Source organism: Cervus canadensis, chromosome 5 (assembly GCF_019320065.1).
Source record: "Cervus canadensis isolate Bull #8, Minnesota chromosome 5, ASM1932006v1, whole genome shotgun sequence".
Lineage (NCBI taxonomy): Eukaryota > Metazoa > Chordata > Mammalia > Artiodactyla > Cervidae > Cervus > Cervus canadensis.
Window position 1 is genome coordinate 6,775,390 of NC_057390.1, and position 25,175 is coordinate 6,800,564.

General features: G+C 39.7%; 1 protein-coding gene across 7 annotated transcripts in view; it reads left to right on the forward strand.

Moving 5' to 3' along the window:
* The window catches only part of IL1R1 (interleukin 1 receptor type 1), an 84,414-nt gene extending 59,527 nt beyond the window's left edge, over positions 1 to 24,887 (forward strand). For 6 of the 7 annotated variants that reach the window (XM_043468032.1, XM_043468034.1, XM_043468031.1 and 3 more), the window contains 9 exons: positions 4,686 to 4,920; positions 5,027 to 5,216; positions 6,099 to 6,267; positions 9,299 to 9,364; positions 12,236 to 12,353; positions 13,366 to 13,517; positions 20,741 to 20,884; positions 21,822 to 21,989; positions 22,740 to 24,887. In XM_043468032.1, coding sequence (XP_043323967.1) covers positions 4,686 to 4,920; positions 5,027 to 5,216; positions 6,099 to 6,267; positions 9,299 to 9,364; positions 12,236 to 12,353; positions 13,366 to 13,517; positions 20,741 to 20,884; positions 21,822 to 21,989; positions 22,740 to 23,158 — 1,661 coding nt within the window. In that variant the 3' untranslated portion in view covers positions 23,159 to 24,887. Of the gene's footprint in view, positions 1 to 4,685; positions 4,921 to 5,026; positions 5,217 to 6,098; positions 6,268 to 9,298; positions 9,365 to 12,235; positions 12,354 to 13,365; positions 13,518 to 20,740; positions 20,885 to 21,819; positions 21,990 to 22,739 lie in introns of those variants that run through there. The other variant, XM_043468038.1, reaches the window with a different exon arrangement.
* Positions 24,888 to 25,175: the final 288 nt, after the last annotated feature.

The following is a 25,175-nucleotide window of genomic DNA, read 5'->3' on the forward strand; positions in this document are numbered from 1 at the left end:
TAGCAGTCCTGGCTCAATGCAGGTATCATGCTGAGCGCCTTAGTCACTTTTGTTTCAATACTGTTTTTAAGCAGCTTTAAAGGAGGTTATAATAGACTCACAATAAACCACACGTTTAAGGTATACAATTTGATGTGTTGGCATACATATCCACCCGTGAAACCATCACAATCCCAGATAATATTGAAATGAGTATAAATTGGTTTAGAGAGATTGGACTACTTAGCAGTATTGAGTCTTCTGATCAAAGAATGAAGTACAGACATCTTCATTGTCTTTGATCTCTTAACATTTATTTAAATAAATTTAATCTTTATAAATTTATTTTGTAATTTTCATTGGATTGGTCTGATGCATCTTTTGTCAGATTTATCCTTAATCACTCATATCTATTGAGGCTGTTATAAAAGGTATTTTCAAAAATTCAGTTTCTAATTGTTTTTGATAATATACACTCATTCCTGTTTGCATATTCATATTATATCCTACAAGTGAGGAACCCCTCTAGATCTTTTGTAGATTTCTTTGCATATTAAAGATTTCATAGTATATTCTACATAGATAATCACGTCATGTGCAAATAGACATTTTATTTTCTCCTTCAATCTTAATGCCATTTCTTTTTCTTGCCCTAATACACTAATTAGGTCTTCCAACACAATGTTGAATAAAAGTGGTTAGAGTGGACATTCTTACCTTCTTGCTCATCTTATATATGATAGCTATAAGTTTTTTATAGCTGTCCTCTATTAGGTTTAGGAAGTTCCCACCTATTTCTAGTTTTGTTGCTTTTTTCTTGGATAAGAACCCAACTTTGCATTCCTAGCATGTTATGTACCTCACAATGTACTGTCGGTTTTTAATATACTGTAGGATTTGATTTGCTAAGATGTCTAAAAAAATTTTGCATCATATTCTATGATGAAGACTAGTTTATGGTTTTCCTGTAATGTCTTTGGTTTGGGAATTAGAATAATACTTATTTCACAGAGTGAATTGGGAAGTGTTTCTGACTCTTCAATTTTCTGAAAGAGTTTGTGTAAAATTGGTGTTTTCGTTCTATGAATATACCAGTGAAACCATCTAAGCTTGAACTTTTGTTGTTCTTGTTGCTGGGTTTTTTCCTTAAAAAAAAAAATTTTTTTTTTATTGAAATATAGTTGATTTACAATAGTCTGAAAGAACTAGCTTTTGATATCTTTGATTTTTCTCGTTTGTTTTTGTTTTCTATTTCATTGATTTTTCTCTTGGAGCCATATCATTTACTGTCTTATGCTTACTTAGGCTTTAATTTTTCCTGATTTATTAAGTGGAAACTGAAGTTATTAATTTGAGATCTGTTTTCTTACAGAGGTATTTAATGCTATTGACTTCCTAGGTATTTTTTCCTTTGCATGACACAAGTGTTGATATGTTGTATTTTATCATTCAGATCAAAATATTTTCTAATTTCCTCTTATTTCTTCCTTGATGCATGGGTTATTTAGATTTTTTTTTTTAAGTTTTTAAACACATCAGTGAATTCCTAGATATTTTTCTGTTATTGAATTCTAATTTAATTCAGCTGTCACCAGAGAACATACTTTGAACCCTTTTAAGTTTGTTAACTGTTGGGTTTGAACAAGAATATGGTTTATCTTGATAAGTTGTCTTGTGTGCAATTAAAAAGAATGTGTATTTGGTTGTTGGGTAAGATTTTCTGTAAATACTAATTATGCCAAATTGGCTGATAGCATGGTTCAAATCTTCTACATCATTGCTGATCTTCTGACTAATTGTTCTACCCGTTCTGTCAGTTACTGTGAGTAGTGCTGAAATCTCTTGATTCTAATTGTAGATTTCTCTATTTCTTTTTGCAGTTCTATCAGTCTTTGCTTTATGTATTTTGAAACACTGTCAGTAGGTGAATAAATGTCTGAGATTACCATATACCTCTTGACAAATGACTCCTTTGTCATAATTAAATGACTTTTTACCCCTGGAAATATGCTTTAGTGTAAAATCTACTCTGACAATAATGTAGTAACCATTCAAATCTTCTTTTAATTAACATAATAGTTCCCCTCTCACTTTTACTTTTAAGGTGTTTTTAACACTTAAAGTGTGTATATGTGTGGGTTTGTGTGTATGTTAGCATACAGTAGAATCCGTTTTTTAAATCAAATCTATCTCTGCCTTTCAATTGGGTTACTTAGACCATGAAAAAAATGTAATATGATTATTAGTATATTTGGATTTTATTTTAGGAGTTTGTGATTTTATTTTCTCCTTGTACTATTAATTCTTTGTTATCTTTTTTCTCTTTTTTTTTTGCTGCCTTTTGATAAATTGAGAATTTTCATGATTTATTTTATCTTCTGTGTGGGCTTATAATAACTTAAAAAAAATAGCTGTCCTAGTGCTTATGGTATCCATCTTTAACATCACTATATACCTTCAAGTGATTGTACCAGTTCACAAGTAGTATAAAAACCTAGAACACATCCACTTCTCCCTTCTCGAACTTTGCCCCACTGTTTCCATGCACGTTCCTCTTTCAGATGTTATACATCTCACAATCATGGTTTTTGCTTTAAACATTTAATTATCTTTCAGTTCAGTTCAGTTGCTCAGTAGTGTCTGACTCTTTGCAACCCCATGGACTGACTGCAGCATCCCAGGCCTCCCTGTCCATCACCAGCTCCTGGAGCTTGCTCAAACTCATGTCCATCGAGTCGGTGATGCCATCCAACCATCTCACCCTCTATCATCCCCTTCTCCTCCTGCCTTCAATCTTTCCCAGCATCAGAGTCTTTTCCAATGAGTCAGTTCCTTGTATCAGGTGGCCAAAGTATTGGAGCTTCAGTTTCAGCATCAGTCCTTCCAATGAATATTCAGGACTGATTTCCTTTTGGATTGACAAGTTTGATCTTGCAGTCCCAGGGACTCTCAAGGGTCTTCTCTAACAGCATAGTTCAAAAGCATCAGTTTTTCAGTGCTCAACTTTCTTTATGGTCCATCTCTCATACCCATACGTGACTACCAGAAAAACCATAGCTTTGACTATATTGACTTTTGTTGGTATAATGTCTCTGCTTTTTAATATGCTGTCTAAGTTTGTCATAGCTTTTCTTCCAAGGAGCAAGCATCTTTTAATCTCATGGCTGCAAAAATAAAGTCAATCACTGTTTCCATTGTTTCCCCGTCTATTTGCCATGAAGTGATCTTTAGTTATCTTTAAAGAGATTTAAATAAAATGAAAAACTCTTTATGATTACCCATGTAGTAAACATTTCTGGGGCTATTTATTGCTTTATGTAGATTCATTTTTGTTTTCATCTGATACTATTTTTCTTTCTTTCTAAAGGACCTCCTTATATTTTTGGTAGTACAAGTGTGCTGGTAATAGTTTATATATATATGAAAATAAATATAAAAAAGTAATATTTTAAAAGTATGAAAAAGTACTTTGCCTCTATTTCTTTATTTTGCCTCTATTTCTGCCTCTATAATTTATTCAAGCAAGATAATCAGTGAATACAAAAATAATTGAGTGAAAACTATTTATAGACTATGCACATAATCTCAAAGTACCACCTTCCAAATTGCTTATTAAATGAAAAGAGACACTATAGTTGGAAGACCTGGAGGATAAAATGTAGCCAGATGATCCAGTTTTGCGTCACTGAAAATGGAGCATGCTGATATTATGTGTTTTCTGTGATGATGGAATAGGGATGAATATTATTAACTAGGTATTATCAATTGTCTGACTTGAGTTTTACGGTGTTGCCTCTATTTCTGAAAGGTACTTTCCCTGGATGTAGAATTCTAGGTAGATGGTTTTTTTTTTTCCCATTTAGTACTTATCTTTATTCTTCTCTCTTCTGGCTTGTATTGTTTCTGGTAAGAAGGCTGCATCATTTTTGTCTTACTTGGTGTGGTTTTCTTCATGTTTCTTTGGCTTGGGGATCATTGTGACTTTGGGGTCTGTGGGTATGTCATTTTCATAAAATCCTGAAATTTTTCAACTTGTATTTCTTCAAAGACTTTTCCTATTCCAGGAAGACAGGCCCTCTCCTGTCCTTCAGGGATTCATATGACATGAATGGAGGAATGCTCAATTCTGTAGTCCTCCAGAACTCACTCATTCTCTGGGTGCAGCTGTAATCTCTTTGGTATCCTGCCCTCTGGTCTCTTGGTTTGCCTGGATTCCCAGCTCCATCTCAAGAAAGAACACTGGGTTTTGCCTGCTCTCCTCCCTGCAGTGCCATGGTTTAGAATCTCCCTCTACACAGTAATTTGGGAAGACTCTAGGGTTCCCCTCCTTTTGTGTCCTGACTTTCTGGTATTTTGGTCCTTTGTTCCCTGACATTCAATGTCTTGAACATGGTTGTTTCATATACTTTGTCCATTTTTTTTAGCTGTTCAGGTGGGAGGGCAAATTACAGTTATTCCATCTTTTTCCTGAAACAGCTATACAGAGGGGATGAGAGAGGTTAAATAACTTGCTCAAGAACACAGGTAGTAAGTGACTAGAAATCTTTCAGACTTCCAAGATAATTCTCTTAACCATCAGGTTCTTAACACTCTCCTGTATAACACAAATTAATAAATCTAGTAGCTGGTGTTTTTATTTAGATATTCCATGAAGAAACGTTGACGAATTTCGTATAGAAATGACTTTCCCTTTCTCCTTTTTTAAGATAAATGTGAGGAACACGAAGAGAAAATTACATTAGTTTCATCCGCACATGAAATTGATGTTCGTTCGTGTCCTCTTATCACAAGTGTGCGCAGAGAGCCTATAACTTGGTATAAAAATGACAGCATGACACCTGTGTCTACAGAAAGAGCATCTAGGATTCATCAGCACGAAGACAAGCTCTGGTTTGTTCCTGCTGAAGTGGGGGATTCGGGAGCTTACTATTGCTCAGTGAGGTAAGCAAGCGATAAACACGTTACAAACGTGTGGTGTCTGTACCTGCAATACTTCAGGACAGAAAAAAATATATATTTTTAATGAACCGATTTTGATTTATTTTAGAAATTCAACTTACTGCCTCAAAATTAAAATAGTTGCAGAGTTTGTGCAGCATGAACCTAACATGTGTTACAATGAAAGAACTGTGTTTACCCAGAGACTACTGACTGCGGGAGATGGACAACTTGTATGTCCTTACTTGGACTTTTTAAAAGATGAAAACAATGAGTTACCCCAAGTACAGTGGTATAAGGTAATTTTGTATTACATATGGCCTTTTACTTCTCTAGCAAATAAAACAGTTTGCTCTCATAGACAATAGGATGAATCCGCAAAGTACTTTTTCATTTGGCTGATTATTTGCTTTTGAGTGGTGAAACTTAATAGAACATTTTTAAAGTTTTGTGATTGTATGCATTTAATTTGCAGCTTAACTAAAAATTTACTTTCTGTCATTTTTGTTTATTAGGGTACAGCTGAGAAAAGTATAGTGGGCATATAAGATGTTTAAAGGATGATTATAAATTTAGGGTTTTTTAAAGTGACTATTTGTTATAAAGTATATTATTTCATGTTTTATTATAAATATTAAGTGGTCCTTAGACAACTGTAGTGGTTTTTGTAACTGAAAAGTGATCAGCTAGCACTGCATGGAATACATCATATTCTGGTATCTTTGATCTACCTGGCTTGTTGGAGCTTACATGGATAATCATTTTTTAGAGGTTTAAAGATACAAAATATCAGTGCAGAATGAAAGTATATCATTACTAAGAAACTGTAGTTAGCATTCTGTCCTCAAACATTTTTTTCCTACAAAATAGATTGGTCTCCAGTTGTCTTCAAAGTGCAAGACTCATAGGCATAAAAATGTAATATCCTGGGAATATAATTATGACTTTGCCAAAAAAAAGGCAAAATTAAAACTTCTGTGCAAGCACCTTTCTATTTACATATACATGAATGTGTGTTCTGGTCGGTTAGTCGTGTCTAACTCTTTGTGACCCCATGGACTGTAGCCCACCAGGCTCCTCTGTCCATAGTGTTTCTCAGGCAAGGATATTGGGGTGGGTTGCCCTTACATGAATATAAATATGAATAATTGGTTCTCAATGCTTCCTTTCCCCCTGTCTAGGATTGCAAACCTCTACTTCTTGACAACGTAAACTTTGCTGGAGTAACGAATAAACTGATCATCACAAGTGTGAACACAGCACACAGTGGGCACTACACGTGTCGTGCATTGTACACACACTTGGGAAAGCAGTATCGTGTCACCCGGGCAATAAAGCTGATTACTCTGGGTGAGTCATGGCCGGAGTCCGGAGTTTAAATCCGGGAAGGTCCAGAGACCGTGAGTAACATCACCTTCACTGTCTACAGAGGGACTAAGTCCAAGGGAAGCTTGATGACTTGCTGGAGGACACCTGGCTTTAGCTTTTGTTGCAATGTGCTCTGTAAGTGTTTTCATTCCGGCTTCAGATGCAGCGCTGATTCAACAGATGGCATGAGCTGAGTTTTCCAGCTAAACTAGAAGTCTTGTTTTTGGGCGTGGCTAGAGATGGTTCTCTAGAGGCTTCAGGGACTCCTCTGGCTGGTATTGGGGAAAGGACAGTTCTGAGACCCCTCCCCTGGGGAGTCTGGGGGTCTAGCAGTTGTTGGAATGATGGACCTTGAAATAAGTTACACTTTTTCAAAAAAAAACCTTCTTATTTTGTGTTGGAGCACAGCTAATTAACAGTGTTGTGACAGTCTCAGGTACACAGCAAATGGGCTAAGCCATACATGTTCATGGACTCATCCTCCCCCAGACCCCCATCCAGGCTGCCGCATAACACTGAGCAGAGTCCCCTGTGCCCTACAGTAGGTCCTGTCAGTTATCCCCTCTAAATATAGCGGTGCGTACATGTCCCTCCCAAACCCCTTAACTATCCCTTCCCTGCACCCTTCTGCCCTGGTAACCATAAGTTGATTCTAAGTCACCACGGGGCATCTTTGATTTCCTCAATCTGCATAAGCCACTCTAAAATCAGTAAATGGCTAGTCATAGTTATAAATCAGTCAATCCACAGTATGGTGAGTACTCTGCTAGGGTCAGTAAGGGAAGACCACAGTGATGACAGCAAATATATATTTTATATATATTGTTGGTTGTCCATTTTAAATACAGCAGTGTGTGCATACTTAGGGATGGACATATCCATCCCTAACTATCCGTCCCCCGCATCCTTCCCCTTGGTGACCATAAGTTCACTTTGTAAGTCTGTGAGTCTCTTTCTGTTTTGTAAATTCCTCTGTATCATTTCTTTTAGCTTGATGGGGGGATGTCATATGATATTTCTCCTTTTCCGTCTGACTGACTTCACTCAGTATGACAATCTCTAGGTACATCCCTGTTGCTGAAAATGGCATTATTTCATTCTTTTTAATGGTGTGTAATATTCCATTGAATACATGTACCACAGCTTCTTTATCCATGGAATACGCTCCACTCTTGCCAAATCTTTGTTAATGCAGTTGCATAACTTCTCTAAGCCCGTTTCCTTCTCTGTAAGCAGATTCAAGCTTCCAAGGTTGCTGTGAACTGTGTTGTTGATCAAGCGTGCTCAACTTGTAGTCATGTGCCAGGTGCCCGGCAGCTGAGAAATGAATAGGTGCATGATAATTTTTCTTGTTAGTTATCCTGAGGCGGCTATTCACCATATTTCATATTAAAAACCATTTTAAAACAAAATAGAACAAATTCACCCTTATAAGTTACCCGGGGATGGGCAGAATGCTCAACCTTTCTCTTAATACTGGGATTTCCTAAGCTTTCAGTAATGTATGAAGAGAGTTATTCCCATGAATTTATGTTTACCACGGGGGAGAGGATGGGAAGAGGGGAGGGCTAGTTAGGAAGTTTGGGAAGGACATGTACACACTGCTATGTTTTAAATGGATAACCAGCAAGAACCTACTGCATAGCACAGGGAACGCTGCTTAATGTCACGTGGCAGCCTGGATGGGAGGGGAGTTTGGGGGAGAGTGGATCCATGTGTATGCACGGCTGCGTCCCTTTGCTGTCTGCCTGAAACCATCACAACATGGTTAATTGGCTTTACTCTAACATGAAGTAAAAAGTTAAATTTATCAAGCTGTTTACAAAAAAAAAAAGAAGAGTAAAGTTACTCTAACCAGGACTTTGAAAAGTTAAAGCAGTTTCTATTAGTAATTATTCTAGGACAACAGGCCTAAATAGGAGCTATCCCAGGTAAACCCAGATGATCCCTTTTCAGATAGCCATGTTTTCTCAATTCTACAATTCTTTATTATTTTTTCCAAAGCTTAATTGTGTTGTCGCAAAATCGATTCCTTGCCTACATCCTACAAGCATCAGTGACTCCTAAATTTCAGGGGTCCTGAGTCACAGCCATCCTTAGCAGCACTCCGCTGGGCGTTGTGTGTCTCCAGTTTGTTTTTCTTGGGGTACTGCAGCCAGACCAGCAGACTAGATTTGAGGGAAAACAGGGTGCTACAGAATTTTAAGAATTCAAATGGGTTTTAACTACTTTCTGACACCTTTTCTGATCCCTTATGTAGAAATAATATAATCAGGGGTGGGGTTGTATTTTGTTCCTCTTCTAAAGGTGGATTTATAAATATTTATTGGGCATTTCCTATCTTCCAGGCACTTTCTAGGTATACATTAGGGAACAAGAGAGACAATATCCTGCACTGATGGAGCTAACAATTTTTTTAAGTGGCAGAATGAACACTAGGCATTCAAATTTGGAGTTTCTCAGATTTGGTCCCAGATCAACTCTTGAAGCCTATTTTCTTGAAAATAAAAGACAGATTATTTTCTGGAGACTCTTAGTATTTTTCTGCCTACTTTAATAAAGTATGCCAAAATGTGTGGCATTCTTTGATAACTGTGGCTTTCACTCTTGGGTTATTGTGAAAATTACTAAATAGACTCAAATCTAGCACTAGGTGACTTTCTGGTTAGTAAAGCTCCATCCAGGGAAGCCACTTTGTTTTTCCTGATGTGCATGACGAGATGCACTTGTCCGAAGACCCAGGGCCTGGTGATATTTGTGGTCTTTTTTTTTTTTTTTTGTAGCACCAAACTCTATGGGTTCAGAAGGGCCGAGGTGTTATGGTTTTACTGTGGCCTCTGAGTCAGCCTCCTGCCTTCACAAAAATCCTGGCCTTCTGTCTCCTGCCATGTATACTCTGGCCCCTAGAGGCAGATGCTGTGTTGTATATATTAGTATTTGGTATATTTTGCCAAGTGTTGTCATCATTGGAGATTCGAATCTACAAGAGACCTTGTGGGTGTTTTTCTTTCAGAGAAATCCAGGAACACAAAACCTGAGATTGTGAGTCCAGCTAATGAGACGATGGAAGTGGTTTTGGGTAAGTGGGCTACAATTAGGATATGCTGAAATCAGTATTTTTTTGAACTAGAGAGTAAGATAAACTGTACCTTTACTGCATACAAGCCAAGCTGGTTCCTGCATGTATCTAAAGTTAGAAAGTGGCACAGGTTGTGTCTTGTTTCTTTGGATTTCTTGCCTCTTATGGCAAACATCTAGCCACGTCTCATTGACTCAGCGTTACTCTTCTATGGACAGTTACTGTTCATGAAGACATCAGCCGAAAAACAAGTTCAGGGACTTCCTGGTGGTGCAGTAATTAAGACTTCCCCTTACGACACAAGGGGTGTGGGTTCGATCCCTAGGCGGGGAGCTAAGATCTCACCTGCCTCATGGCCAAAGAACCAGAACATAATGCAGAAGCAATATTATAACAAATTCAATAAAGACTTTAAAAATGCTCTATATCAAAAGAAAAAAAAAATCTTAAAAAACAGACCAAGTTCAATAGGCATAGGAATAAGAAATGGAATATATTTGGTACAGGATGGATTTCTTTTCCTGAGAGAGTTAAGCTTTTAGGTAGAAGAGTAAGACCCAGAAAATAAATTACTCTAGAGAATTATTTTTCCAAGTTAGTAATAATGTTTTATTTCAAGAATAAAGACGTAATACTATAGGCATTCACATCTAAGCTGTGCAATACAGTAGCAACTAGGCATGTGTGGTTATGCACATAGCCACACTAAATTTAAATTAAGTAAATTTAGTTTAATTAAATATTAGTCCCTCAGTCAAGGGCTGACTGGCTTAGATGTGACTGGTGACTACATATTAGACAGCACAACTATAGAACGTTTTTGCCAACACTGAACGTTGTTGGAAACCACTGGTCCCAACATAAAAACAGACTTTTCTTTTGTATCAGAGAATCAAAATTCAGGCTGGCATATAGAATTCTCTTCTATAATGGTAACTGCATGAAGACAAAGAACAATTGTACAGAGATTAAAAGCTAAAATGTATGACCTCTGAATTCTGTACTTGGCCAAGTTGTTCTTCATGTTGGAAGGTAATATACAGATATTCGTAGATGTAAACAAAGATATGAAGACTTTAAATATTGGCCAGTAGACTTCAGAGCAGTGTTTTCAACCTTTTATTTCCCCCCTTTTTCTTCCCCTGTAGCACCTAACAGGACATTTTTTCCCAATCCTCTTTACTTTCTCAGATATTTAATGCCCAGATATGTACTCTGGCACTTTAGAGGACTGCAGACCATTGCAATAGATAAGTTTTTTGCTCTGCTCGCTAAGAAGCATATTTTTCCCTGTTGAGAAGGCATGCTCTGGGAATGTGTGTTTAAGAGCTCTCTCTAAAGCCTAGATTTGATCTACAGATCTAAAAATAATAACTACATTCAGTTCAGTCTTTCAGTCATGTCCAACTCTTTGCAACCCCATGGACTGCAGCACGCCAGACTTCCCTGATCATCACCGACTCCTGGAGTTTGCTCAAACTCATGTCCATCGAATTGGTGATGCCATCCAACCATCTCATCCTCTGTCGTCCCTTTCTCCTCCCTCCTACATTTGAAATAATTATTTTAATACATCACATTGATCAGAGGCCTGTTCACCATAGCATAAGGTTATGCTATAGTCAAGCTTTTATTTCATAAAATTTCACATTAATTACCAATAAAATGACTTAGAAAATTAGGAACTGAGGGACATTTTCTGCACTTGATGATGATGTCATTTAGTTGCTCAGTCGTGTCCAACTCCTTTGGACCCCATGTCCATGGGATTTCCCAGTCAAGAATACTTGAGTGAGTTGCCATTTCCTTCTCCAGAGGATCTTCCTGACCCAGGGATCAAACCCGTGTCTCCTACTTGGCAGGCAGCTCCTTTACCACTGAGCCACCTAGGAAGCCCTCCGCACTTGATAAAGAACATGAATTCAAACCAGTCATCACCAGCATTTTTAATTGTGAAACACTATAGTGTTAAGCCTTATACAGGTCTCAACCTCACTGAAGTCAAGAGTGAGACTAAGATGCCCATATGAACAGTTAACTGTTACTTGTAACAGTTACTATAACAGTTAACAGTTACTTAACTTGTTACAGAAGTGCCCACTAATGCAAAGATAAAAGATCCAAGGCTTGCTGACTGTAGGGGAGAAAAGAACTTTCTTGTTTTCTGCTTGTATAATTACATATCTATAAATTTCAAGAGAATTACTGGGGAAAGTTAGAATAATTATTGTATTAACTGGCCAGATATAAAATTAATATACTATAGTATTAGACTTGTTTAGCAAAAACCAGCAAGTAAACATAACAGGAAAAGAGATCCTATTGCAACAGAGCTGTCTATAAAGTATCTTAGCAAAGTCTTTAAAAAATATATTGGATTTATAAGGGAGAAAAAAGCCATCCAAACAAAAAAATCCCCCCAATCTGTGACTTATAAACCTCAAAAAATGGAGGATAATATTTCATAATATGTACAATGTTGATGAACAGGCATGTTCACTGGTATATCAATCATAATTAAAAATTAGGAAATTATGTCTTGCAATAGGAAAGGAGCTTGTCATAATGTGTCTGTATGATGGAATACTAAACCGCTATGAAATAGCCTGTTTTGGAAGGCTGATCATGTGAGCTGAAATTCTCAATAATCAGAGTAGATGATAATGCCCCATTTTAAAAGCTGCATAGTGCACAGAAAGGTAAGGAATAAGATACATGAAGTTACTAATCGTGGTCATCTCTCAGTGGTAGATGTAAGGGCAGTTTCTTTTTCCTTTCTTATACTTTAAAATTTTTATTCAACAGTCATTTGTTAATCTAGATAGACCAGACTCCATTAATGTTACGATTTAAAAATACATTGCTTTGCAGGATCCTGGCTTCAACTGATCTGCAATGTTACTGGCCGGATAAGTAACTACGTCTACTGGAAGTGGAACGGGTCAATGATTAGTACACATACTCCTGTGCTAGAGGAAGACTTTATAATGTAAGTATGCCGAGACTCAGTCATGCCCTAGACAGACTGTGGTACTAAATTCCAAGGGTAGCAAGGGTTGGCTTCTCTGGTGGCTTACTTATAAAGAATCCGCCTACAGTGCAGAAGATGCAGGTTCAATCCTTGGCTTGAGAAGATATCCTGGAGGAGGAAGTAGCAACTCACTCCAGTGTTCTTGCCTGGGAAGACGGGGGAGCCTGGGGGGCTACAGTCCATGGGATCGTAAAGAGTTGGCTAAATAACAAAGCAAGAGTTGGTACCAAGGATTAGTGGTCATTGTGCTTAGTTGTTGTGACCCTGTGGACTGCACCCCACCAGGCTCCTCTGTTCTTGGGATTTTCCAGGCAAGAATACTGGAGTGGTTTGCCATTTTCTTCTCCAAGTGGGTCTTTGATTGACCTTTGAGTTTTGCTAAGCTAAGTAGGATTCATAAGATCTTGCACAATACAGGTGGACTGCATGTTATTGTGGTACCAATTCCAGACCACTTGGAAGGCTTTCTCTTAAATTCAGTTAAAAATTGCAACATTCCAATGATGCAATCATCCTGAATTTCCCTTCATGTCATTTCAAAGTAGTTTACAAAAGACTCGTGAAATGCAACCAAGAATTAAAGCACGCCCCTGCTCAAGTCTCTGATGGCTCCCTATTACTTCTCCAGGGAGAAACTCCCAACCCTTAGCATCACCTAGGAACCTTGCTCATCTGTCTCGATCTACTCTTGTTTCATATATTCTCTGTGCCCCATGTAGCCCAGAATGCCTGCATTCCCATTTTTCTTTTTGGAAGTTGGTAATTTTAATTTGATTTCTTTCTGCTAGTAAGTGGTCCCAGAGCTATCAAATATCAGATCAATGTGCTGCTTACAGTCTTATTCTTACACCTGTGCTTTAGGCTGGTGATTCTTACTGCTGCAGTTTATGCGACAAAGAGATAAAACAGGTATATGTATTGTTTCTATAACTGATGCCATCTATACAATTTTACTTACTCTTTTGAACAGAGTGGAGAATCCTTTAAACAGAAGAAGGAGTACAGTCCTCGCACGGCTTAATATTTCGAAAGTGGAAAGCAAATTCTTCCTGCATCCATTTACCTGTTTAGCCAAGAATACAGAAGGACTAAGCACAGCATATATACAATTAATACATCCAGGTAAACAACAGAGTCGTTTATTTGAAATGCAGTTTTGTTTTCCCGTGGTGAGATATCATGACCCTCAGGTTTGCATTGCTGTTTCCTCAGCCTATAATGCTCTTAGGTTCCTTTTAACCTGGGGACTTCCATTCACTTTACTTCTCAGGTGAACTGTATCTTCTGTGAAGTTTTTCTGTCCTACTTTCCTTCTCTTAACACATCTCTCTGTCCCAAAAGATAAGGTGTTAGGGCCTCAGCTATGTATTTCCATATCTATCTTACTTAGTTTTCTTTACTTCATTGTAAGTTCTATGATAATGCAGACAATTGCTAATCATTCTATTTCCAGAGCTAGTTAGCAACTTAAGTCTGATTATCAGTTCAGTTCAGTCTCTCAGTTGTGTCCAACTCTTTTTGACCCCATGGACTGCAGCACAGCAGGCTTCCCTGTCAATCACCAGCTCCTGGAGCTTACTCAAACTCATGTCCATAGAGTCGGTGATGCCATTCAACCATCTCATCCTCTGTCATCCCCTTCTCCTCCTGCCTTCAATCTTTCCCAGCATCAGGGTCTTTTCAAATGAATCAGTTCTTGGCATCAGGTGGCCAAAGTACTGGAGTTTCAGCTTCAGCATCAGTCCTTCCAATGAATATTCAGGACTGATTTCCTTTAGGATTGACTGGTTGGATCTCCTTGCAGTCCAAGGGACTCTCAACAATCTTCTCCAACACCACAGTTCAAAAGCATCTATTCTTTGGCACTCAGCTTTCTTTATAGTCCAACTCTCACATCCATACATGACCACTGGAAAAACCATAGCTTTGACTAGATGGACCTTCATTGGCAAACATCTCTGCTTTTTAATATGCTGTCTAGGTTGGCCATAACTTTTCTTTGAAGGAGCATCTTTTAATTTCATGGCTACAGTCATCATCTGCAGTGATTTTGGAGTCCAAAAAATTAAAGTCTCTCACTGTTTCCATTTTTTCCCCATCTGTTTGCCAGGAAGTAATGGGACAGATGCCATGATCTTAGTTTTTTGAATGTTGAGTTTTAAGCCAACCTTTTCACTCTCCTGTTTCACTTTCATCAAGTGGCTCTTTAGTTCTTCACTTTCTGCCATAAGGGTAGTGTCATCTGCGTATCTGAGGTTATTGATATTTCTCCCAGCAATCTTGATTGCAGCTTGTGCTTTATCCAGCCCGGCATTTCTCATGATGTACTCTGCATAGAAGTTAAATAAGCAGGGTGACAATATACAGCCTTGACGTACTCCTTTCCTGATTTGAAACTAGTCTGTTGTTCTCTATCCTGTTCTAACTGTTGCTTCTTGACCTGTATCGTAATCATCCTAGGCACCTAATGAATATTTTTAGGTAAACAACTCCATGATGGATGCACAGGGGAAGCTGAAATATCTGCTTTCCAGAAAGGATGTCGGAAGTTACTGGTTTTCATACATTGTAAAATCAAACACAATATTGACAGTTTTTGTGTTCCATCTCATGGATTCATTTTTCTGTCTCATTTATTCTACTATTTACTCCTTCTAGTGTATTTTTCTTTGCAGTTATGATATCCTTCTGCTCTGTTGGGTTGTTCTTTGTTAAAACTTCTTGTAACTTCTCACTCTGTGCATCCACCCTTTTCCTGAGTAGAATTTTATGATCTTTATGATCAGTATACTGAACTCTTTCTCGGGTAGACTGCCTATCTCCACTTCAGTTAGTTGTTTTTCTAAGTGAAGGGTTTTATCTTGCCCCCTTGTCTGGAATGTACTCCTTTGCTGTCTCATTTTATGTAGATTTCTATTTGAATTTTTGTGTATATGGAAGGTTAGTTATGTTTCTTGACCTTGGAGAAGTGGCGTCTCTGGGGAACATTCTATTGTCCCATCAGTACACCTCCCTGTCATCACCCAGGGGCCAGGGGCCATGGTCCCAGGGTAGGTCCTGACCTGTTTGTGTACTCGGTTCCACAGGCTGTGAGATGTGTCTGCCCTCTGGTGGGTGAGGCTGGTTTAGAGGCTTGTTCAGCCTCCTAGGGGGTGGAGCTATGTCTTGGCCCTCCTACAGGAAAACGGGGGCAGAACACTCTGACATCCATCACGGCAATATTGGACTTCCTTGGTGGCTCAGTAGTAAAGAATATGCCTGCAGTGCAGGAAAAGTGAATTTGATCCCTGGGTGGGGAAGATCCCCTGGAGAAGGAAATAGCAACCCACTGCACTATTCTTGCCTGGAGAATCCCATAGATAGAGGAACCTGGCAGACTACATATAGTCCATGGGGTCACAGGAGTTGGACATGATTGAGAAATATTATTTCCACCACCACAGCAATATTATTTCTGATCCATTTTCTAGATAATACAAATAAAAACAAAAACAAATGGGACCTAATTAAACGTAAAAGCTTTTGTACAACAAATGAAACTATAAACAAAATGAAAAGACAACTTATAGAATTAGAGAAAATATTTGTAAACAGTGTGACTGAAAAGGGATTAATCTCCAGTTATACAACTCAGTAACAACAAAAACCCAGTCAAAAAATGGGCAGAAGACCTAAATAAGACATTTTTTTTTTTCAAAGAAGACATATAGATGGCCAACAGGCATATGGAAAAATGCTCAACATCAATAATTAATAGAGAAATGCAGATCAGAACTACAATAAAGTATCACTTCCCTCTGGTCAGAATGAAAGTGAAAGTCACACAGTCGTGTCCAACTCTTTGCGACCCCCTGGACTACACATTCCGTGGAATTCTCCAGGCCAGAATACTGGAGTGGGTAGCCATTCCCTTCTCCCGGGGATCTCTACTCCAGGGGATCTTCCAAACCCAGTGATCGTACCCAGGTCTCCTGCATTGTAGGCAGATTCTTTACCAGCTGATCCACAACGGAAGCCCAAGAATACTGGAGTGGGTAGCCTATCCCTTCTCCAGGGGATCTTCCTGACCCAGGAATCGAGCCAGGGTCTCCTGCATTGCAAGTGGATTCTTTACCAGCTGAGCTATCAGGAAAGCCCCTGGTCAGAATGGTCATCATCAAAACATCTACAAATAATAGATGCTAGAGGGGGTGTGGAGAGAGGAACCCTCCTATACTGTTGGTGAGAATGTAAATTGGTACAGTCTCTATAATAGAGAACAATAGAGCAGTTCCTTGAAAAACTAAAAGTAGAGTTACTATATGATCCTACAATCCTGCTCCTGGACCTATATTCAGAGAAAACTATACATGAAATGCAGAGTTCATAGAAGCATAATGGAAGCAACCTAAATGTCCATGGACAGATGAATGGATAAAGAGGATGTGGTATATATTTGTAATGAAATGTTACTCAGCCATAAAAAGAATTCCATTTGCAGCAATATGGACAGATCTAGAGATTATCATACTAAGTGAAGTAAGCCAGATAGAGAAAGGTATATATGATATCGCTTATATATGAAATCTAAAAAAAAAGATACACATGAACTTGTTTACAAAACAGAAGCAGATTTACAGATATAGAAAACCTATAGTTACCAAAGGGAAGTGAAGTGAAAGTCATTCAGTTATATTCGACTCTTTGCGACTGCGTGGACTATACAGTCCATTGACTTCTCCTGGCCAGAATACTGGAGTGGGTAGCCTTTCCCTTCTCCATTGGATCTTCCCAACCCAGGGATCGAACCAGGTCTCCCGCATTGCAGTTAGATTCTTTACCAACTGAGCTATCAGGGAAGCTCTACCAAAGGGGGGGCGGAATTAGGAGGTTAACATGTACACACTAATATATATAAAATAGATAACCAACAAGAACCTGCTGTATATAGTAAATACTATATGCTCAGTGTTTTGTAATAACCTATAAGAGAAAGAAAATCTGAAAGAAGTGTATATGTTGTTTAGTTTCTAAATTGTATCCAGCTCTTTTGTGACCTCTTGGACTGTAGCCAGCGAGGCTCCTCTGGCTGTGGGGTCTTCTGAACTCAGGGATCAAACCTGCATCTCCTACAGTGACAGGCAAATTCTTTACCTCTGAGCCACCAGGGAAGCCTGGAAAAGCGTGTACATACACACATACATATAACTTAATCACTTTGCTGTACACCCAAAACAACATTATAAACCAACTCTACTTCAATAAATAAAAATTTTAAAGTATGTGAAACATTTTAAGATGATTTATAGTTGAATTAAAATATTTATGAATGTGTACATGGAAAAAAAAATCCAAAAGAACCTATGGACAAACTATTAGAATTAGTAAATGAATTTAGCAAGATCAGTAGTGAAAGTCACTCAGTCATGTCTGACTCTTTGTGACCCCATGGACTGCAGCCAGCCAGGCTCCTCTACTACCCCTGGAATTCTCCAGGCAAGAATACTGGAGTGGGTTGCTATATATGTGTATATATAGTATTTCTATGTATATCTTTAAATACCAACAATGAAGAAATAGAACTTAAGTTTAAAAAAATAGCATTTATAATAGGATCAAAACTATACTAAGTACATCAAATAAAGCACATCAAATAAAGTACTAAGTACATCAAACTAAGTACATCAAATACTTAGGAATAAATGCAGCAACAATTGTTGCAAACTAAAAATAATTACTAAGATAAAGACCTAATAGATGGAGGGATAAATAATCATAGATTGAAAGACTCAGTATTATAAATACGCTGCTGCTGCTGCTAAGTCACTTCAGTTGTATCTGATTCTGTGCGACCCCATGGACGGCAGCCCACCAGGCTCCCCATCCCTGGGATTCTCCAGGCAAGATTCTCCCAGGTGGGATTCTCTACCCCACTGGAATGGAGTGCCATTGCCTTCTCCAGGGATAAATACGCTTAGTTCAGTTCAGTTCAGTCACTCAGTCGTGTCCGACTCTTTGCGACCCCATGAATTGCAGCACACCAGGCCTCCCTGTCCATCACCAACTCCCGGAGTTTACCCAAACTCATGCCCATCGAGTCGGTGATGCCATCCAGCCATCTCATCCTCTGTTGCCCCCTTCTCCTGCCCCCAATCCCTCCCAGCATCAGGGTCTTTTCCAATGAGTCAACTCTTCGCATGAGGTGGCCAAAGTACTGGAGTTTCAGCTTCAGCATCAGTCCTTCCAATGAACACCCAGGACTGATCTCCTTTAGGATGGACTGGTTGGATCTCCTTGTAGTCCAAGGGACTCTCAAGAGTCTTCTCCAACACCACAGTTCAAAAACATCAATTTTTTCAGCACTCAGCTTTCTTCACAGCCCAACTCTCACATCCATACATGACCACTGGAAAAACCATAGCCTTGACCAGACGGACCTTTGTTGGCAAAGTAATGTCTCTGCTTTTTAATATGCTATCTAGGTTGGTCATAACTTTCCTTCCAAGGAGTAAGTGTCTTTTAATTTCATGGCTGCAGTCACCATCTGCAGTGATTTTGGAGCCCAAAAAGATAAAGTCTGCCACTGTTTCCACTGTCTCCCCATCTATTTCCCATGAGGTGATGGGACCGGATGCCATGATCTTAGTTTTCTGAATGTTAAGCTTTAAGCCAACTTTTTCACTCTCCTCTTTCACTTTCATCAAGAGGCTTTTTAGTTCCTCTTCACTCTCTGCCATAAGGGTGGTGTCATCTGCATATCTGAGGTTATTGATATTTCTCCTGGGCAGTCTTGATTCCAGCTTGTGCTTCTTCCAGCCCAGCGTTTCTCATGATGTACTCTGCATATAAGTTAAATAAGCAGGGTGACAATATACAGCCTTGATGTACTACTCCTTTTCCTATTTGGAACCAGTCTGTTGTTCCATGTCCAGTTCTAACTGTTGTTTCCTGACCTGCATACAGGTTTCTCAAGAGGCAGGTCAGGTGGTCTGGTATTCCCATCTCTTTCAGAATAAATATGCTAGTTCCCCTCAAATTAATCTGTACATTGAAACCAGTTCCAATCAAAATCTCAGCAGTATTTGTGCAGGTGTGGGTGTGTGTTTGTGTGGGCATGTTGTTGTGGGTGTGTTTATTCTAAAAGTCATATTAGAAATGTCAGGGGCCCAGAATAGTTAAGGTGGTCTTGAATAAAAACAGTCTGGAAGATTTACACTTCAGATAAGATGATCTTGGACAAAGCTACAGCTGGGGACTTCCCTGGTGGTCCAGTGGTTAAGAATCAGCCTTGCAATGCAGGGGACATGGGTTGGATCATGGTTGGGGAACCAAGATCCCACATGCTGTGGAGTAGCCAAACCCGAGCACTGCAACTAGAGAGCCTGTGTGCTGCAACTAAGACCTGACACAGCCCGATAAATAAATAAATACTTTAAAAAGCTACAGTAATTGAGTATAAATGCGAACTATCAGTTGGGCCAATCGGACATTAGTCTACCTTGATTTCCACTTCATACCCAGTTCAACTGCAGGTGGGTCAGTGACCTAAACTGGAAAATCAAAATAACCAAGCTTTAGATTCTCTTTCCTGGTGGTCTCTTTGGCCCCTGATGTTGAGAAGGCTCTTTCTTCTTTCTCCGCCCTCCTCCCCTGTGCCTCTCCACCAGACTCCTCCATGGCCATCAGCTGACTAACTAGCCTGTGGAGCTGGGAGAATGTGGAGTGTGAAACACTGTCAGGCGGTCCTAACCTCTTCTTTCCTTTCCGCTAGTCTGCCGCTTTCTCCACCCGCCTCTTCTTCTGTAGAACGTTTGTAGGCTTCTGAGTGACTTTGATTTTACTCATATTCCTATGAAGTGCTCTAGCTTATGGTCTTTGGTGTTTTTTCTATGTTATTGAATACTACGTAAGTGGAAATTAAATACAGTGCACCTTAGTTTTATACAGTCTCTGTCCTCAATGCCTTTGTAGATTAGTATCCATTAACAGGGGCTTCGCTGGTGGCTCAGTGGTAAAGAATCCGCCTGTAAATGCAACAGGCGCAGATTCGATCCCTGGGTTGGGAAGATCCCCTGGAGAAGGAAATGGTAACCCACTCCAGTGTTCTTACCTGGGAAATCCCATGGACAGAGGAGACTGGCAGGCTATAGTCCATGGGGTTGCAAAGGAGTCAGACATGACTTAGCAACTAAGCAACAACAGTAACCCATTAATAAGATATGGTAATGAATGAGTTAATACTGTCTGGAATTTGGGCTTACAGGCCCATCCCAAATATGGTTTCCTGGGATGGTAATGGTTAATTTGCTGTGCTCAGTTTTAAGTCCTTTGGGTTCTAATGTGTTTCTCCCTCTTCTCTGCTGTAGTCCCTGATTTCCAGAAGCCCACAGTTGGTATATTCGTCATGTTAACATTGGTAATTACATGCTCTCTCTGCATCTACAAAGTCTTCAAGGTTGACATCGTGCTTTGGTACAGAGATTCCTTCTATGATTTCCTCCCCAAAAAAGGTACAATTTTGTATTCTATGCAGTATTTTCCTGAGAGAGTGGGGGTAGTTAAGAGGGTTTTTATTCAAATTTTAAAATGAAATGTGGTCCATACAAAATAATGTAATTATACATAATTATAGTTTCATGACTGAATAGACTGAATAGTATTTAATATTTTCTAAGTTACTGCTCTGGTGTTCATAATGGTGGGATAGCCTGGCATTTAGAGCATATGCTTGTAAATCCAGTTATTCAGAAGCCACGGTTGAAGACTTGCTCTGTGCTAGGTAGCACAGAGATCACCCCATTATCTGCCATAAAATGAAAGAAATGACTCAGTTGCCATGCACCAGGGAAGCATTCTCTATTTTGTTTAAACCTCAGAAAAAACTACTACTCCACTAATATATGGGCTTTGCTGGTGGCTGAGTGGTATAGAATCTGCCTGCCAATGCAGGAGAAACGGGTTTTATACCTGGGTTCGGAAGATCCCCTGGAGAAGAAAATGGCAACCCACTCCTGTGTTCTTGCCTGGAGAATCCCAAGGACAAAGGAGTCTGGTGGGCTACAGTCCATGGGGTCACAAAAAGAGTCAGACACAACTTAGTGACTAAGCAACAACACTAATACATAAAAGGAAGAGCGGATAGAATTCAGGACTGAGACATTTGAATAAGATGAGAACAAGGAAATGAAGATAGTTTCATACTAGGCAGGTAAAGAATCTTTCCTTATGGGGAACCATTGAATAATATAAGAACTTTGTAGTGAAACACAATAAAAAGAAACTTGTCAGAGATGAGCACTTTAAAAAGACATTATACTTTTTGGTATTGTTGCTGCGAACCATGTACACAAAGTTAGCAATTCACTATGAAATGCATGTTTGTGATACTGACTTTACCAAATCTCATTTTTTCTTTTGGTTCTAAATCTATTGCATTTTCCCTTTTAGTTTCAGATGGAAAGACGTATGATGCATACATACTATGTCCAAAGACCCCCGGGGAAGGGCCCACCTGTAACTCAGATATTTTTGTGTTTAAAGTCATGCCTGAGGTCTTGGAAAAGCAGTGTGGCTATAAGCTGTTCATCTGTGGCCGGGATGACTACGTTGGGGAAAGTATGTATGCAGTGGAAAGAAGTAACATCTTGTATAACTAATTGAATTACTAAAGTTGGGTTTCCTGTTTCTGGAAGACTGCAGCCTGGGTGTACATACTTGACAACTTGAAGAGCCTCTTAAGTGGGACTTCCCTGGTGGCTCAGCGGTAAAGAATCTCCTGCCAATGCAGGAGATGCGCGTTCAATCACTGGGTCAGGAAGATCCCCTGGAGGAGAAAATGGCAACCCTTTCTAGTATTCTTACCTGGGGAATCCCATGGACAGAGGAGCCTGGTGGGCTTCAGTCCAAAGGGTCAAAAAGAGTCAGACACGACCGAGAGACCAAACAAGAACACATAGTGGCACATGGTGATTTCATACTAAATGCAAAGTGTTTACTTTTCTCATACTCTATTGGGGCAAAAATTAACTAGATTTTATTTCGTTTTGCAGAACTTAACTAGTTAGGTCTAGTAGTTACTTTACAACTGATGGTAAAATAGAAGTGATATAGATCCAGTGGTTTAACAAGAAAGTTTATAACATTTATTCTTAAAGTACTCCTACACCTACAGGAAATACTCACCTTTTGTGGGTCAGTGTTTGAGCTCTTCGGTAAAATGAGAAACTCCTTCAATTTTAAGGCAAGAAGAAACAGTATTGGGAGATATAGGTGATGGGGTGGGAAGAGCCTCGAGGGGTCTTGGTTCTCAGGGGAAGGATTATAAATTGAAAGTTTACTTACTATGCTGTGTCTCATGTTTTTCAGGCATTGTTGAGGTTGTTAATGAAAATGTAAAGAAAAGCAGAAGACTGATTATCATTTTGGTCCCAGAAACGTCAGGATTCAGCTGGCTGGGAAATTCATCTGAAGAGCAAGTGGCCATGTACAATGCTCTCATTCAGGAAGGAATTAAAGTCGTCCTACTGGAGTTGGAGAAAATCCCAGACTATGAGAAAATGCCAGAATCCATTAAATTCATTAAGCAGAAACAGGGGGTCATACGCTGGTCGGGGGACTTTAGAGAGGGGTCGCAGTCCATGAACTCGAGATTCTGGAAGAAGGTCAGGTACCATATGCCAGTCCAGCGGCAGCGGCCTTTATCCAAGCACCAGCTGCTGTCCCCGGCCACTCTGCTGGACTCTAAGGAGAAACGACCCATGGAGGTCCACGTGCCTCTCGGGTAGTAGAGAAGCTTGGCCAAGAGTTCCTTGATGACTCCTGTCTTCGGACACTGCAGGCTGGGCCTCACTGACTTGCACAGTCATCCTACACACCTGTTTAGTCCCTTATCCCCGAGGTCACCTGGGACCGGATTAAGGGAGCAGGATGTGGCAACAGTTGCTCTGTGGCCAGGGCAACTCCAGGCAGAGGGCTTGGGAAGTCCTTTTAACAAGGCGCTGGATGCCCTGTCTGAATGTTTGAACTGCTGAGAAAAGGCGCTGGGCAGCAAACCAGAGGAATGAACATGCAGGTAATATTCACCATCTATAGACAGATTTAGGATGTCTCCCAGGGTCCGAGGGCAGGGCTGTGACCCACTCTGGGGACAGCAGGCCCTCCAGAAGCTCTCCTGGGCATTGCTACAGGCAGACTGAGACCTGTACTTCCCAGAGGATGTAGAAGCATTCTTGGAGAACTTTCCATCTGCCTTGCATTTCCCATACCTCTCGACAGACAGCTGACAGTCACTTTCCAAAGATGGAATTTCATTTCATGGAACCTTTAAAACTGTCATTTCAATGAGCAAAGGAGTTCCCCCGGCTCTTAAGGGTTTGAAATAACCTTAGCTTTCTGCAGGAGAGAGAGAATTTTGAGAGGAAGAATAGCAGAGAATGGATCCACCTCTTAATGCCTTCCCCCTGCAGTGACCACTTGGTTCCACCTTATTCTTCTGCCTTTTCCTGAACTCATCACTTCTCTGGAAGGTCCACTTCCAAGTCACCTCCTCCTTACACTCTGTCACACACATGACCTACAGAAGAAACATCTTTCTACGATGCCCAGATCTTAAAATGCCCTTACTAGACTGCCTCCATGGGCTCCTCCTGGGTCAGGAGCGAAAGCCCACTTCCTCCCACGAGCATCTCCCCACCACCCTACGCAGCTCGACACCTCTCAGCCCTGCTCTGCACACCCCCAGATTGTTCACCTTCACACCTGTCCCCAGCCTCCCTCCATCTCTGCCTCTCCTTCCTGTCTCCTCTGACCAGAAATCGTCTTCACATTTTCTCTAGCTGATCCAAATTTTACTAATACTCAAGATTTACTCCAAGTCCCTTGCCACAAGAAACTGCCCTCAGGCAGTTGTTCTGTTTCTGTCAGTCTGATTGTACTTAGGCTGTCTCTTTGCGGGAAGTTGCTTCTGTCTCCAGCTCCCAGCCTTGTTCTCTGCAGAAAAGGCAGGGGTGTCTCTTTGTTGGCAATGCCTTAAGAAGAAGTTTGCACACATTACGTAGACTGGCGTAGTGCTTTACTGTTTAAAAATGTCCACAGGTTATCTTATTTTTTGAAAACCTCTGTTAAATTTCCCTTTAACCTCTTCCTTTCAAGTCTTTCCCATTAATTAGATTTTACTGCATAATCTGATGGGAATTTTTGGTCAGTGTGAGTGTTTAAGAAAAGTTTGCAAGTATAGTGAAGTATTCCATCTCCAGTTGTTAAAACTGGTTTAGCGGAATTTTTATTTTCCCCCTTCTGCCTCTATTTGTAGTAAAAGAGGGTATTGAGCCATTTTTTAATGAGTTTTTTTGATAAATTATATTTGTACTGGTTAATGATTTAAAAAAAACTTGTTTGTATAATTCTGCAGCAGATACCAAATATTTTTGTATAGAAAGACACCAGATTCATGTACAGCATGTATCATTGATCAATGGACTGTACTTATTTTCCAATAAAATTGTCAAAACCTGGTATTGATTGTTCTCCTTCAAATCTGTTTCTTTGCCAGCTCTCTCCCGAGTTTACCTGCGTGCTTCCAGGTTGGGTGGAGAGTGAGGACACCTTCTTCCTGGGGAGGTCAGAGGTCATTAGCTGAGGGCTGACTCCCCTTTGTAGCCTCAGCTGCACTCTGTCTGTTTGCTTGCTCCTAAAATAGATTAAATATGAGTCTTATTAACTTATTACCAGTCCAAGAACTCATAAGGGCAACATCTGTAAAGACTTTTACATCTTTTTTTGCTTTCTACAAAAAACTATATT